The sequence below is a fragment of the Anticarsia gemmatalis genome, chromosome 1, assembly GCF_050436995.1.
Source record: "Anticarsia gemmatalis isolate Benzon Research Colony breed Stoneville strain chromosome 1, ilAntGemm2 primary, whole genome shotgun sequence".
Lineage (NCBI taxonomy): Eukaryota > Metazoa > Arthropoda > Insecta > Lepidoptera > Erebidae > Anticarsia > Anticarsia gemmatalis.
The window spans coordinates 13,196,253-13,212,513 of record NC_134745.1 but is presented as its reverse complement, the minus strand read 5'-3'; the positions used below and the strand labels follow the sequence as shown (position 1 = coordinate 13,212,513).

The 16,261-nt window shown below is 35.7% G+C and overlaps 1 protein-coding gene across 1 annotated transcript in view; it reads left to right on the top strand.

Moving 5' to 3' along the window:
• The window catches only part of LOC142977125 (oxysterol-binding protein-related protein 2), a 75,848-nt gene extending 59,661 nt beyond the window's left edge, over window positions 1–16,187 (top strand). The window contains exons 4-10 of the mRNA XM_076120856.1: window positions 2,359–2,474; window positions 2,875–3,017; window positions 5,229–5,429; window positions 5,970–6,165; window positions 9,519–9,635; window positions 10,416–10,630; window positions 11,989–16,187. Of these exons, the coding sequence (XP_075976971.1) occupies window positions 2,359–2,474; window positions 2,875–3,017; window positions 5,229–5,429; window positions 5,970–6,165; window positions 9,519–9,635; window positions 10,416–10,630; window positions 11,989–12,097 (1,097 nt within the window). The 3' untranslated portion in view covers window positions 12,098–16,187. The remainder of the gene's footprint in view (window positions 1–2,358; window positions 2,475–2,874; window positions 3,018–5,228; window positions 5,430–5,969; window positions 6,166–9,518; window positions 9,636–10,415; window positions 10,631–11,988) is intronic.
• The last annotated feature ends 74 nt before the right edge of the window (window positions 16,188–16,261 follow it).

Sequence of the window (16,261 nt, the reverse complement as noted above, 5' to 3'; positions counted from 1 at the left end):
ACTGACTGGTTCACCACTCCCAGCTTGACCCGCCGAAATCTATTTGTGTACGTGAGTTCCGCATTTATACTTGCATGTAATATGAAGACATGCGGAAAAAATCGTTAGTTAGAAGACGCTCTAAATCTTTTTCCGCAGGAAAGAAGGATCAGTATTTATTTTGTGACATTGTGACCTTTAGGACATTATAGTACCTTAAAAAACAACCTGCCAGCTGCAGTCCAATTTTGTCAAAACAAGAGGCTATTTTAAACGTTAACAGATACTCTGAAAACATGATCATAGCTCCTGCAGTTGCCGTAATTTTCAAGAACATGTTTAATGGCTTGATACTCGATAGTACTGCCTTTAAAAATCGCGCTACAGATGTAGCAAAGAAAAGTTTAAAGGCTATATTTTGTGCTGTTTCGGTCCGATTACGAAAGCCTTGAGACGGAATCTCAGCTGAAAAAAAAGGGTTAGGGGAGTGTGTGACCCACATTTGAAGTGAATCTTTTTTGATTATGGTACATGCCTGTAGATTTAGGCGGGGTGAGATTTTATGACTAATAAAAATGTCGCTTGGAGGCGGATCGAAGTATCATTTTCCTTATGTAGTAAGTTTTTGGTAACTGTAATGTTAGCTACTCTCTTATCTATTGTACTAAATATTTCAATTTTTTTCTATACATTTGTATAATAATATCCACGAACAGTTGATCATTTGTTTTTGCCTATTTTACGTTAAAATATTTAGTGAACTTGTTGAAATGGTTACTTGTTGGAAAATTGTTGGTATATATGATTGTATTGTTTTGGCTCCCAGATAGTTTTTGTTTGGATTAGTTCATGATGTTTTAATTCAGAATTTTTTTCACAGACAGAAAAACTATTTACAATATTATATTCCATACCAACACATAGATTTAGCAGATCGACGCATGATTTTGTGCTCGATTGTGTACAATTCAGTACGGCATCTCCAAGTTCTGAGTTTTGCAGTATATATGTTACTGTAAAAGCCCGAACTGTGGCAAATCCTAAGATTTTCCGGTAAAACCTAAGATTTACCAACTCTCAATGGTAAAAGTCCGAACAAGCCGGACTTTAAAAACTATGTTACGGTATATAAAAAAATCCTCCTTCATAACTATGTTTATAACTATTTCACGGTATAATTATATACTGTGACATGGTAATAAAGAAGGAGTTTTGGGCAAAGCGACATGGGTAGGTTAGGTTAGAAGGCTAAGGTGGGAGCGAGCGAAGCGAAGCTCCCACCTTAGCCTTCGTGGTTATTTTTTTTTAACCACCCAGAAGGAGGAGCCCCGCCAAGCGGGGCTCCGGCGACATCTCGACATCATCAAGTGAATATAGGTAAAAGTTCGAAATAAAAGAATTGTTCGGACTTTTACCATTGCGAGTTGGTAAATCTTAGGTTATACCGGAAAATCTTAGGATTTACCACCGATCGGGCTTTTACAATAACATATACATTAAATTTGACTCATCTTCGTGTAAAATATCATGCAATACCGTATACACGAATACGGAGCATTATTAAGCTTAATGTTGACACAAATCCTCACATTTCTCATAGATTTAATGACTGTAGCTATATACCAACATATTTTGTACTGTCCTGTCTCTGTGTAGCGTATATGTACATATGTACTTATATACATTCCCGGTCATTAACGAGAGTAGCCTAGTGGGTTCGGAGGCGAAGCGTGGCTAATTTATCGCATGTCGGATCTGAGGCCAAAGCTAAATGATTCTTTCTTTTCTGAGTCTTACTTTGTGACCGTACTCCTGTCTATATTGAGTTCGTATTACAATGTCAGCCACGTTGGGCGGCTTGAACAACTTTGACACTAAGTTGACCACTAACCATACGATAAGAAGAAGAAGAATTACAATGTTTAAAAGATTCCATAAAGTGAAAGTAAATGAGATTACTCTGCCCTAGTTTTAGTAAATATGACGTCGGCTTTATGAATCTTAGTATTTATTGTTTAGTTTTTTATTTACAGAGGTAAAGGTCAAAATAACACGTTATACTAATGTTCTTGGTACTTGACGAGATAATTATTTGAGGAATAAAACTTCCAGTGCCTTTATAATATTTGTTTACGTCCTCCGTGGTGCATTGGCTACGGTAGTCGCCACGCCACTTCCAGAGCATAGGAATTCGTGGCTTGGATTCCCACACGGAATAAAGTATTTAGTTTGCTCGATCCACAAATAGTTGTTTCGGGTCTGGTTGTATTTTGTGTCTGTATGTTTGTATGTTTGTAAAAGTCCCCAGACACAAGACATCTTCATCCTAGTGCGGGAGTTTTCTTTTTAATGAGTGAATGAAATATTCTTCTTTTGCAGCTTTCGCCGTGAGTGCGCTGGCATCAAACTGGGAACGTCTGGGCAAGCCATTCAACCCTCTACTTGGAGAGACGTACGAACTCGAACGTCCAGAGTTCAGGGCTGTTTGTGAACAGGTAATTTAACTACTGCATTAAAGGATTAAGTCGTAAATGAATACATATTAATATAGGCAGTGTACTGAGACTATAATCATCGAAAACGATCATTCATTGAAATTTTGTATGCTTTTTATCACAATTATATGTATCTAAGTATTATAAAATTACGATCGAATGGTACTAGGAAGGCATGCATATCCGATACTTGCTTCTCCGTGTCAAAATAGAACAGAGAAAGGTCATAAATGCACTTGTCCACTATATTACGAAACTTCATTTTCACAAACCAAAAGATCTCAGGTTCTTGTAGCTGTATTAAAAAAAAATATATACATAGGTTATGGGTATGGTAAGGTATGTTTCAGAGAATTTAGTAAGTAAATCATTTATTGTATGTTTTTTGTTTTGTCTCCAGGTGTCTCATCACCCACCAGTATCTGCCTTCCACGCGGACAGTCCTCACTTTGTATTCCACGGGTCGGTGCACCCCAAACTAAAGTTCTGCGGCAAGAGTGTCGAGATACAGCCCAAAGGACATGTCACTGTCGAACTGCCTCGGTAAGAAATAGAAATAAAAAGGGGGAAATTCCTACACTGTTAAATAATTCACTTAAAATCATTGTTCCCACGAAACTTCTTAAGGACTCTAATCAATATTTACTCGGTTATCTTAAGGAAACAGAGGTTTAAAATCGCATTTCAGTAGGTCGATTCTCTAATACTATCAACTACCGACAACCGGCTAGTTATCGAGAAATTTTACACAAAAATCTGTTAGCACCACGACCAGGCTCTGTAAGAATTATTTGGGCAGTATATTTTGAATGTCAAATTCTCGATATTGAGAGTGGGAAAGAGCTGAGTGCAGAGAATTGCACACAGCTACTGGAACTATAAAACGTTTGTAATTGCAAGAGTTGTATGAAATCCCATCCAGGACAAAAATTGTCTGATGAGCACCAGAAATCAGTTTGAGTCAAGTTATCAAAAAATATTAATGTTTTTTTATATTGTACTAGCTGACCCGCGCAACTTCGCTTGCGTCACACACATAAGAGAGAATAGGTCATCATTTTCCCGGTTTTTGTAACATTTCTCGTTGCTACTCTGCTCCTATTGGTCGTAGCGTGATGTTATATAGCCTATAACCTTCCTCGATAAATGGGCTATCTAACACTGAAATAATTTTTCAAATCGGACCAGTAGTTCCTGAGATTAGCGCGTTCAAACAAACAAACAAACACACAATCAAACAAACAAACTCTTCAGCTTTATAATATTAGTATAGATTAGTATGTGTATATTTATTATAAAGCTGACATAGAACAAGTTCTTTTCCATAAAATACCATGTCTGTATGTGTTCTAAGATATTAATTTTATTTAAGCAAGTATTATAAATTGAGGTATCGTTGATTAATTCTGATTGCCTCCCCGAACTGAGTCTCATGAGAAATTCAGAGTAAAACTGAAAATATTGCGAATTTTGTCCAAAATTAACCTTACATCTACGAGCTTTTAAATTGAAAAATTACGCAAATATTGTGAAATAAATTGCCGTCTCTGGGAGTGGAATAATGAAGCCTGTTGGAGTCGAATGTAAAACGTATATTCGTTGATAAATATACCCTAACAATATGATTCTGAGTGTACTTTGGTTTGGTATCATTTATTTTATTTTACTGTTGTAAAAGAGAGCGAAAACTTAAGGAGTTGTTGGTAGGAGCTAGTCTTGGCAACCACAGAATTTAATAATTTTAATTTAATAAAATAATGAAATTTATTTTTTAGGTATATTTGAAAAATCTTAAATTTTATTTCCTTAAAAAGATTTTTTTACCAAAAGTCAAATTGTCGTTATAATAAACGCTCAAAATATAATTTTATATCGTGGGGCTATTGTGTATCTCAGTTGACAACCGTTTGATAGCCACTATTCTATACACTGTTTTATTTTTCTGATATTATGGTGAGCAATATTATGTTGTATGTACTATGGTAATCAAATAACTGATAAATATACGTATATACTTCTGAATACATACTTATATAGTTATATTGACAACCAGGCTTTAACCACTTCAACCACTACGCCAAAAGTGTTGTTAAAAATACACTGTATTTTTTGTTATCGGTTAACAATATACAATTCTCTTGTTTAAATAAGATTGATGGAAGGTAATCCTTAAGGATTCGGCCTCGTTGAATCAATTATTGATTTCTTCTTTTGTCGATCAATTATTCACAATGTTTGAGTACACATTAATGGCTGACAGTTGTGATCGATGCGGTACTATTGTAATAGAAGGTTTCATTTTAATGAGTATTGTTTGTTAGTTTGAACATAATTTGTCTTTTTCATGGTCATTAAGGCTTATATTTTTAAGTTGTCGTGACGTAATATAGGTTTGATGATATTTACGATCTCTCCGACGAATTTATAATTGTAAATTTATCTATATAAGTATGTTTATCAGTTGTCTGGTTACCATAGTACGAGCTTTTCTTAGTTTGTAATCATTTGACCGTAAGTGAGAGGTCTAAATTATATTTTTTAATCTCGACATTCCTATTTCGACAACTAATGAGACAGGTGATTGATTTTCGAAGAAAAGTAACCTGTAATTAATCCTAGATCTTCAAATATCTTCAGGAAATCATTTAAAAATCGGATTTGTCACCCGGGTAGGCTGATTAATGCCGAACTGAATATGGGAGTAGCAAGCCTTAAGTCAAAGTTGAATGGTACTATATGTTATTTTCATTCCAGATGGGGCGAGGCTTACACTTGGAGTAACGTAAACTGCTGCGTACATAACGTGATCGTTGGGAAGCTGTGGATCGAACAGTTCGGGGCCATGGAGGTCACCTGTCATGGCGGCGCCGGGCTTAAAGCCAACCTCGTGTTCAAGCCCGCCGGCTTCAACAATAGAGACCTGCATAGAGTCGATGGACATATTATTGATGCTAAGTAAGTATATTTATTCAAATTGTCATTCTTCACGCTTCGATGTCAAAAAGATCTTCCGTATTGATCAGCTGTTCGGAATCGGCCATTTTGAGACCTTATAATACCGTTCTAATATATTATGGGGTTCGGCTCTATAACTTTATATTAGGTTCATAGAACAGATTAGCGCTAAAATGCTATTATGAATACAGATTTTTGGCAATCGTGCTATAGAGAGCCTATAAGTGTGTGATAAGTTTTCATGAATAAGACCGTTAGACTATATTAAAGTAACGACGTTACCTTATCTGCAATAGCTGAATACAGGCCAATGATGAGTGTATTAATTAACCCCTTATTTTAAGGTTTCTGTAGTTAGGGCGTCATTACGACTGCTGATTACGATGTAAGTTCCATTCCTGGCTCGGGCAAAATACGCGCTTTGTTAGATTTTCTGAATATTAGCCCGGAGGTTGTTGGCCTTTTATCGGTTACGAAGAAGTAAAATTGATTATACTTAAACATTGTACAGTAATGTTCGTATTTGTTTTGTTATTTCAGTAAGAAACGAGTAAAGTTCCTCTACGGCAAATGGACGGAGTACATCAAGTGCTGTACTGCTGCAGCTCATGAGCAGTGGGCTAAGGAACGTGGCGAGGAAGCCTCGTCGCAGACGCCTTCCCACACGCCTAAGAAAATGCTCGCCAAACTTAACAGTTTCAAGGTCGGAGCTCTGAGGTCCATGTCTATACAGGACGTAAGTATTAACTAACTGTCGGCCAGTTTCTTCATCAAAAGTATAGGGTAAAGTAAAAACAAAATTTTTGACTGCCTCTGTGGCGCAGTGGTTTAGGTCGCCACGCCGATAGTGTGATGTGCGATCCACAAATAATTGTTTCGGGTCTGGTTGTGCTTTGTGTCCGTTGTTTGTATGTTTGTAAAAGTCCCCGCGACACAAGAGCAATTCTTAGTGCGGGAGTTGTCTTTAAAAAAAAAAAATTAAAAAAAAAATATGACTGCCTCCGGGGCGCAGTGGTTTAGGTCGCCACGCCGATACCACTGCGTCGGGGGGTCGTGGGTATGATTCCCACACGCAATTATTTGTGTGATTTACAAATAATTGTTTGTATGTTTGTAAAAGTCCCTGCGACACAAGAGCAATTCTTAATGCAGGAGATGTTGTTGAAAAAACAAATAGGTACAGTAAAATTTGTTTCTCGAATTTACTGATTAGTTGATGAAGAAACTGATTTGTCTTTACTACACAAGTCAGGCAATGCTTTTGGCGGTCAATTTTAAGTATATTTGAAATATGAAGACAAAAATTAAAACACAAGTGGTAACAGTAATTATCTCAGGGCAATAAAAGAGACTCACTAAAATAATAAAAAGTATATTGTTACACAAAAAGCTGAAATATGTTTCGCGAGTACGTTACGACAAATCTTGGCTGAGTTTCTTCGATGCACTTAACTGGCGAGCGCGCGTATACACCACTACCTTATATAGGATCGCCGCGCTGCCCCCGATAGTTGAAAAGACATCGAACATTATTGCTAGAATCAGCAAAAAAGGCGCACCTGTCTATATTTGTTACGTTTTTCAATGACTCTCCTTTATAGTTTTAGCTTAGCGACAACTAAAAAAAGCGTTTTGCACACTTTTTATGATTTTTTTTTTCCGTTACTACTTCTTGTTAGATGCGTCTTTTCAACTATCGACAGCAGCACAACAAACCACCACCAGTCTATTAACCACTAGAGTATGACGTCACGAAGTCCCAAAAACTTTTTTTTTAATGATTAGGCTCGCATCTCATTCCCATCCTAGTTTCGTTTTTTCGGCAAGGAGTTTTAACAACGTCATGCTGTCTGATCGGTGACCTTGCCAATCTTTCGATCGAAGGTGCGTTATTCTGATAACTCAAATATAAAATGTCACTTGCTATTCCATGATCCATGATCTTCACTGGCGAACAGTCCACGTTGGCACAAAGTACGAGAATAAATATGAATATAAAAGATCTCATATTGATCAATGATTAGTTTGGATTATAGAAATATTATGGTGAATATTGTACCATCGGGCTTTATATATCTGCTTGTTACTGACGCATCTTGTTTAACCAGTTTTTTATATAACTAGGCACCGCCCACGACTTCATCCGCGTAGACTTTTGTTTAAACTACTCTGCTATTAATCATAGTGTGAGGTTATAAAGTTAATTTTCTCAATGGATTGACTTTTTCAATTGGAACCAGTAGTTCTGAAGATGAGCGGTCTCAAACTAACAAATAATCTGGTACACTTAAGGGTCCGCGCAAACGGGCCACCGACCACAGCCACTGGTGGCCAGCGACACCCACTTAACAAGTTTTTCCATATATTTTGTATAGATACACCGCACACGTGTAGCCGGTGGCGGCCACTCACTACAGAATACAAAATATATGGAAAAACGTGTTAAGTGGGTGTCGCTGGCCACCAGTGGCTGTGGTCGGTGGCCCGTTTGCGCCGACCCTAATACTGCTAGTATAGAATATTATGTCTCTACGGCGCGATTGGTAATGTTTAAGAGTAGAAAATAAGAGAGTTTATCTTTGTATTGTGCACACACTTGGACACTATCAACAAATTCCTGCCACATTGACCAATTTTATTTAAATTTAACATGTTTTCGGCTGGGAGGACACTATAGATATACATATGTAGATTATTAATTATAAGTACGCTACTAGCTGATACACGAGGCTTTAGCCTTTAACATCTGACTATATCTAACTCGCAAATTAACTTTTGAAAAACCTACTGTCTATCCTAGTCTTTCCTCGAGTCATAAGCCCGGCAAATCTTTACAATATATAATCTTACAATATAATATTAGGTCGGGTAAAAGGTTTTTTCGCATTAAAGTATGTATGAACTTATAATAAAATTTCTTTGGCTTCACGAATCACAAATGAGTACACGGTTTATTAGGTTTCTTTCAGTAAGCTCGTGAGGTAGCCAAATATCGAGCTTTTTTGTGTAGAGATAAGATTTTATTACAAGTCCATACATACCATAATGCGAAAATACTTTTTCCCCGACCTAATATATTGTAAGAAAGACAAACATACAAAAACACATTTATATTATATGTAAGGATTAAAAGATTAGACACCGATCAAAATAGAAACTTGATTTTTGATTTAATTTTATATTCCGTGACATCATTTCTTAGATCCTTAATGATAAATTAATAAAACGAGATGTATCTATCAATAGGTCAGTGTCAATATAATTTTAGGTGTGTATTAGACATAATTATCACTTGTTTTAACGATGAAGGAAAAATATCGTGATGCAACCTGAGAGTTCTTTAAAACAGTTTGAAGGTATGCCAAGTCTTAAATTCGCACTAGGCCAGAGTGACGTTTCTAACTACTGTTTACGACTGTCAAAGATCTTTGAAAATGATAGCAGAGACCCACTACTTAACTTGCCTTCCGAAACGCGGATGAACTCAATATGTGTAAGATGGTCACCCATCCACAGAGAAACCTCGGCAAGCGTAGCTTTACCTCGGAGATCGATCCGCGCGGCTGTTGTTAATTAAGCCACGAACTCAGTATTGGGTATTACAGGGCTGCCCTGCTAAACCAAAACACTGTAACTTTCAAAAACCCGATTTAAGATAATTGTCAAAAATATTTCTTTGTTACCTTATTCTGAACCTAAAACTGTATTCTTTTATTTGCTTTATCTTGTTAAATAAGAGTTAAATCTCAGGAACTACTGGTCCGATTTGAAAAATTATTTCAGTGTTAGATAGCCCATTTATCGAAGAAGGCTATAGGCTATATATCATCACACTACGACCAATAGGAGCAGAGCAGCAGTTAAAAAATGTTACAATAACGGGGAAAATTTTGACCCATTCTCTCTTATGTGACGCAAGCGAAGTTGCGCGGGTCAGCTAGTTGATAAAAAAGTTGATCACAAGTAGGTACTAAACTGACTTAAAGGAACTGATTGGACTCTGCTAAGCAAAAACACCTGTCGACTTACAGTATTTTTTATTGGCACGACAGAGGGGTGATATAATGTATGTATGTGTTTTGTTTTCAGTCCGACGATGGTGATAACGCAGAGGATGTACCGAAGCCAGATGATTCGTTCAATATCGACATTCCAGGCTCTGTGACCCTGTGGGAAGCCAGGCCACGACCTTCTACCAGTGCACAGGTATTTGCTCCATTCATTATGACGAAAAAAAAATTGGAATATTAAATTACTGAAGAAGGAGTTCATATCTGACCGAAGATGCATCGGGTGTAACTTAATTTGTATAGGCTTCGCACCGACGCATCATCGGTTGAGTGTGAATGGTCGAGTGTTTTTCTACATTTGTCTGTTCTGGCGTTGCGCGACCGATAATACACGACGTATATTCCGTCAGATATGAAACCTTCCCTAAGTCCTCTACGCTCCATGTTCATGAACTATATTAATATATTCGATACTGAGGCTTGGGTTCGAACCCTTGGCCACTTGCGTGTAAGGCGCATGCTTATACGACTAGTTGTCTGTCTGACAACAATAATAATTGTGGCTCCATTTATTAGAGTTCCATTGTCTCTCAATTTGATACTCATGACAAAATACTAACTGCACCTAAATCAACACACCGATTTCCAATATAATAAAGAATATTTTTACGATTAAGGAGTTAATCTCCATGCCTACCTGTGATGTCCTCTGTGGCACAAAGGTTAAGGTGGTCACCACATCAATATGTCGGGAAGAAAATATTTATGTGATCCAAAAAAAAACTAACGGGTCTGATTGTACTTTATGTCTGTTGTTTGTATATTTGTAAAAATATTCACTACGCAAGGGCAATTCTTAGTGTAGGAGTAGTCTTTTTCTAAAAAAAAGAAAATGATAAATAAAAACATATTTTAAATCGAATATGGATAATCGTTTTTGGAGGTTAAAAGTTGTCAACAAACATATAAATTACAGTACTACCAGTTCACGGAGTTCGCGATGTCCTTGAACGAATTGGAGAGGGATATGAAGGGCCAGCTGTGTCCGACCGACAGCCGCCTGAGGCCTGACATCAGGCTTCTGGAGCAGGGCGACATTGACGCCGCAGCCGCTGAAAAGACCCGACTGGAAGAAAAACAACGTACTGCTAGAAAACTGCTTAAAAAATCACCAGAAGCTTGGCAGCCAAGGTAACGTATATCGCCCAGTTCCACAGCTTTTGAATAAGTGTCAGATAAGCTATAGAAAATATATGAAATCTACTGTCAAAATTCCATCTATACTAATATTATAAAGCTAAAGAGTTTGTTTGTTTGTTTGAACGCGCTAATATCAGGAACTACTGGTTCGATTTGAAAGATTCTTTCAGTGTTAGCTAGCCCATTTATCGAGGAAGATTATATGTCATCACGCTATGGCTAATAGGAGCAGAGTACCAGTAAAAAATGTTACAAAAGCGGGAAAATTTTGACCCATTCTCTCTTATGTGACGCAAGCGAAGCTGCGCGGGTCAGCTAGTCTGATATAATATGTGATACTAAAACCTTGTCTAGAACAGTTTTAGAATTCGTGTATTTCGCGCGAACATTCTGACCATTGCGAATGTGAAATTTGCGCGTGTTAATTCAAATTCCTTTCGGGAGACTGAAACAGCTTTGATACTAAGTTGACCATACGATAAAATAAAATAAGTATTTTAAAATATATTTAAAGATTTTAACTGCAGACATCTGCGCTTTTAATTGGTGTTTTAAGTGACATTGAATATATCAATGATACCTAAAGGTCAATTATGAATGATGGTTTTTGTTTTAGTATACCTAGTTGATTATATTTGTTAGTATTTAATTATTTATGTAATCAATAAATAATGACACCCACTCCTAACATGAGTCATATTTTAATTCTAGCAAAAGTCATGTGTATTTTTAGGGTTCTTTAACCCAATCGGGTAAAAACGAAACCTTTAATAATCTAACAGATATTAATTTTAATTAAATTTAATCTTCTTATCGTATGGTTAGTGGTCAATCTAGTGTCAAAGTTGTTCAAGCCGCCCAGAGATCTTTGACGTGGCTTAACGACTGTAATCTTAATTGAGCACAACCGGGACCGACTTTTTACGTGCCCTCCGGAACACGGAGACGCCCAATTTTAAATACCACTATGCGGTCACCCATCTATGGGATGAACTCACCAAGGTTTGCTTAACCCACAGATCGTTTACCGACCGGTAAGCGCAATAGGCTACGGGCGCTTCAAATTTTATATAATGATCGTTTTTAATAAGCCTGTTAAGCCATACTAATAGCTTTTGTTGTGTACTAATATAGTTTGTAAGACCTTTATAACTAACACATTGAGTCATGGATACTTGAATAAATAAATTATATTATTATATTAGAAATTATATTATTTTTAGTAACCTAGTCTTTTCCAAAGTACATTATATCACGCCTTATTCCTACAGGGGTATGCCGAGATGAAACGCCACTTGGCACGATCCAGTCCGTGAATAGTTTTAATGAAACTATTTTCTTCATTTCAGGTGGTTCAGTCAAGGCACAAACCCGTACACAAAGCAGGAGGACTGGTTATACAACGGAGGCTACTGGGATCGCAACTATCAGCATTTGAAAGATGTCGATATATTCTAATTTATATGAAGATAATATGAAGATTCTCATGGACCGGGGTTTGAAATGACGGCCAATAGATGACAAAATGTGAAGAAATAATTTTCTAACTACAAAAGTTCTTTATCAAAATATGATTTTGGTCGATCGTATTCCAATCTTTAGCCCGATTTCCAGCGCGAGCGGAACATATCTATTAAATACTCCGTTAAACTCGCAAACTGCAAACTATTGAATTCCATTTCGAATGGGGAGAAGAAGACACATTTTCTTTGACCATCATTAAAACCTGCTCCTTTTTTGAAGTCGGTAAATAATTGAGTTGAATTGATTGTTCTCAAAATTGCAAGAACATCAACTTTTCTCTTATGCAATAGAATCATGACGTGGACTTGACTGTATCTATAAAGTCCATTATTGTATGCCGGGGCAGTTGAAGTTCTTGCAAGAAGGGATTTTACAACGTACAATAAATTATTAAAATGTCAGTCCTGGGGCCGAAACGTCCGGTTCATAAGAAACTTGCCCTTTCAAGATCTCTTTATACGTACAAATAACGACTGGAAAATGTAACAGCAGTCTTCTATTTTAACTAATTATTTGTATATCCTGTTGACTATAATTTTCTTTGTATATTTCATAATTATATTTCTTTATATAAGTAGGTATTTATTTTATAATATAGTAAAATTACTTCTTTGAGGGAAAAATGCTTTGGTATAACTAAATGAAAATAAAGTAGCGGACCAGAAAAGAAAAGGATTCTACACGAGAAATTTTGAAAAATAAAATATTATGTAGGCATTGTGTGTACATTGTAGAAAATTAGGCATTTGAAATGATATTTCATATAATATATATGTATGTATCTTTAAATGAGAAAGTGAACTAGTCATTTAGGGCCAATGTTTACTGAAAAGTGTCAGTTTCCCTATCCGATGGATAAACTACCCTATAAGTTGATCGATACTTATTCACAAGAAGTGAAACGTGGGCTTTATATTGTGATGCGTTGTTTATCTTGCTTTGCTTGTTCAATGTTTCAAATAGCACGTTTTTTTTTTAAGAATTAGCAAAGAGATAAAATGGGGTAATGCCCAATATTGTTAACTCTGAGGATTATTTATTTTATTCACGGGATATATTTCCCTTTTGCATTGTGGACAGATGAGACTCGTGGACTTGTGGCTCAAAACTTTTTTCGCCGGTATTATTAAGGTGACATACAGACGAAAAATGTCTATATATTTCTTAGTATCTCCGTCACGAACCCTCTGGTTTGAATTAGGGCTGATAGGGAATAGTAAAACAAAACATGGCTTGTATTTTATTCCAAACTTTCTACTCAAAATATATCGCGACGAATTGAGAACCTCCTCCTTTTTTTGAAGTCGGTTAAAAATAAAATTTTAAATGTTTCTTATGAACCAAAGATTTTTGTGTGATGCGAAAATAATTTAGCTTTAATATTTTTTATTAAATGTTTATTGAAGCACTAAGTTTAAGCTGAGCTTGTAGACTAATTTCGAACCGATTTCTATTGTAAATAATTAATTGATTACAAGTTTAGTAATGTTAAAGTAATATTTGCTTCTCAATGTATTAAAACAAGGTGAAGTCAATTATTAGTTAAATTGCTATGTAATTGTGGCAGAGTAAGTCGGAAAAAATATTAATATTTGGTAGATATTTTTAAGTCAATATTACGGGAAAAAGCATATTGTTCTTGTGTGTACACAATACACAAGAACACTCTTTATTCCTTCACTCCCATAATCCAGTGGAACGGATAGCCGACACGACTAGTAAAAGATCAGGCGTAGGACTGACAGCTTTACGTGCTCTTCTCGGCTTACTTCGGCTTCCTAAGGCTATTAAAACTAAGATATGCATAGCCAGTTTGACTCACCGGTCAGTAAAATGCGTGTTAAGCTGCTGTTGTCGCGGTCATTTTATAGATGGGTAAATAGGAAGTGGATGGATAAATGAAAAGAGAACAATAACTCAGAATTTGTTGACAAATAATCTCAGGAGAAAATTATATAAGAGTCGAGATTTAAATAATATCTACCAAAATTAATGTCTTCTGCCTGTCTGCAGCAAATCTTATAATATTAGTAAATAATAAAAAGCTTGTAAGTAAAAAATAAGCAATTTAAAATGTTAGCGTGATGTTCAGTTATCGTAGCTTCGTGGTAGATGTGGAATTAGTAATACTATAATTATTGTTATTATATAGCATATAATGCTAAATATATAATGTTTATTTGTATTTATCTATGATTAATGTATTCGCCAAAAGGCTTGATTTATTATAATGAGTTGTAATGTTGTAAAAAGTATTTAAAATTATTATAAACTTTGACATTTGATGGCCAATTCTCGTAATTATAGTTTACTATTAATAAAATAATTATCTATCTGGCTACAACATTATTAATAATATAAATTTAACCCATTACTGTCCCACTGCTGGGAAAGGGTCTCCTCCCGTAATGAGGGAAGGTTTAGGCCTTGAGTCCACCACGCTGGCCAAGTGCGGGTTGGGGACTTTGCATGCCCTCAATAAATGTATTAAACAAATTTTAGGCATGCAAAATTTCCTCACGATGTTTTCCTTCACCGTTGGAGCATGTGATAATTATTTCTAATACACACATAACTTCGAAAAGTCATTGGTGTGTTGCCTCGGGTTCGAACCTACGACCACTTGCGTGGGAGGTGTCAACTTATACTACTAGACTATCACTATATTATTATTAAAATATTATTTCGAGAATGTTGAATGTGTCTACGTCCTTGCACCAACATCGCCAGTGTCAAAAATTACGAGATTTGACCCACAGATAATGCGTTATTTTTTTTATTTACAAATAAAATACTTAGGTATACTATGTAAACATATTATGTGTTAGTATATAAGCCATTTAAATATAATAACATAATCATACGTACTTGCGTTAAGCCTTGTATAATTTCTACCTTTTGTTTGAAAGCAATGTTTTTTTCTTCTAATTTTGTCTCTGCCTACCTCTACGTATGCTCTGTTTCCGATGCAGTGACGGTTCGCATGCGGTTGCATATTACACTGTAACCGCTCGGCTTATCGCTAGTGCATAAAAAGGCTCAGGGCGCGTTCCCACTATGTCATGACGACAGATAATCGTGTAGTTTTAAGTGTCGTGGCTTATATGTTTAAATGGAGGTGTTCACATATAGAACGACAGGACTTACTGTCGTCTACGACATTTTTTGCAGTGACGACAGATTATCGTGACAGTGGGGACGGCTAGATACGACAGTCACTAAACAACAAAAAATTTTGACGACAAACAATCGTTATAATGGGAACAGCTAGAGACGACAGTCGTCCAACGATAAATTAATCGTTACGACAAAGTGGGAACGCGCCCTTAGGGGAAATGTGTGCGTGACGGATTGAATGGATGGTGTCACTCGAACTCAGCCTATTTCATTCGTCATTAATTCATTATACAAATGTTGTAACATTACATTATATGAAATAGAAATAAAGATTTTTAGTAAACACCAGCTTAATACGTAATAGTTCCTAAATAGCACTGGTTTCAGACTTCCAAAGCATTACGGCTTTACCCCATACAAAAAAAAAATTGAGGTTATTTTATTCTTGTTTTTAGTCGAGTAGATTATCAAAAACATATTATATAAGTACATATTTTTTCTTTTTCCTGTAATAAAAAATGTTAGCAATACATTGACTTTAAAAGTCTTATGACGTCATATTGCTAAAAAAAGGCAAACTACGAAAGCTTAAAAATATGTGACAAATATTTTTCTATTATTTTATTTATTTAACCCTTGAAATTTCCCTATTATTCTGAGAGGAGAGGATATTATTATTATAACTTTAATATATATTTTTGGGGTAAGCCATCTTATTTTCTAAAAAGCTGTTGTTAAAATATCATTGTAATTATTATATAAGTGAATTATAAAAAATATAAACGTTCGGTATAATACTAATATGGTGATTGTACGCCAAATGTCTGTAGGACCTGTGTATGTAGTTATTGTACAGTTTTAATGTGAATAATCAAAATATATAAACTTTGAATAAATAGATTGACAATTTGAATGGGTTTTCTTGCATTTTACTATTATTTTTGATCTTTGCACGGATTTAGAAAATGCGGGTATCAGTAA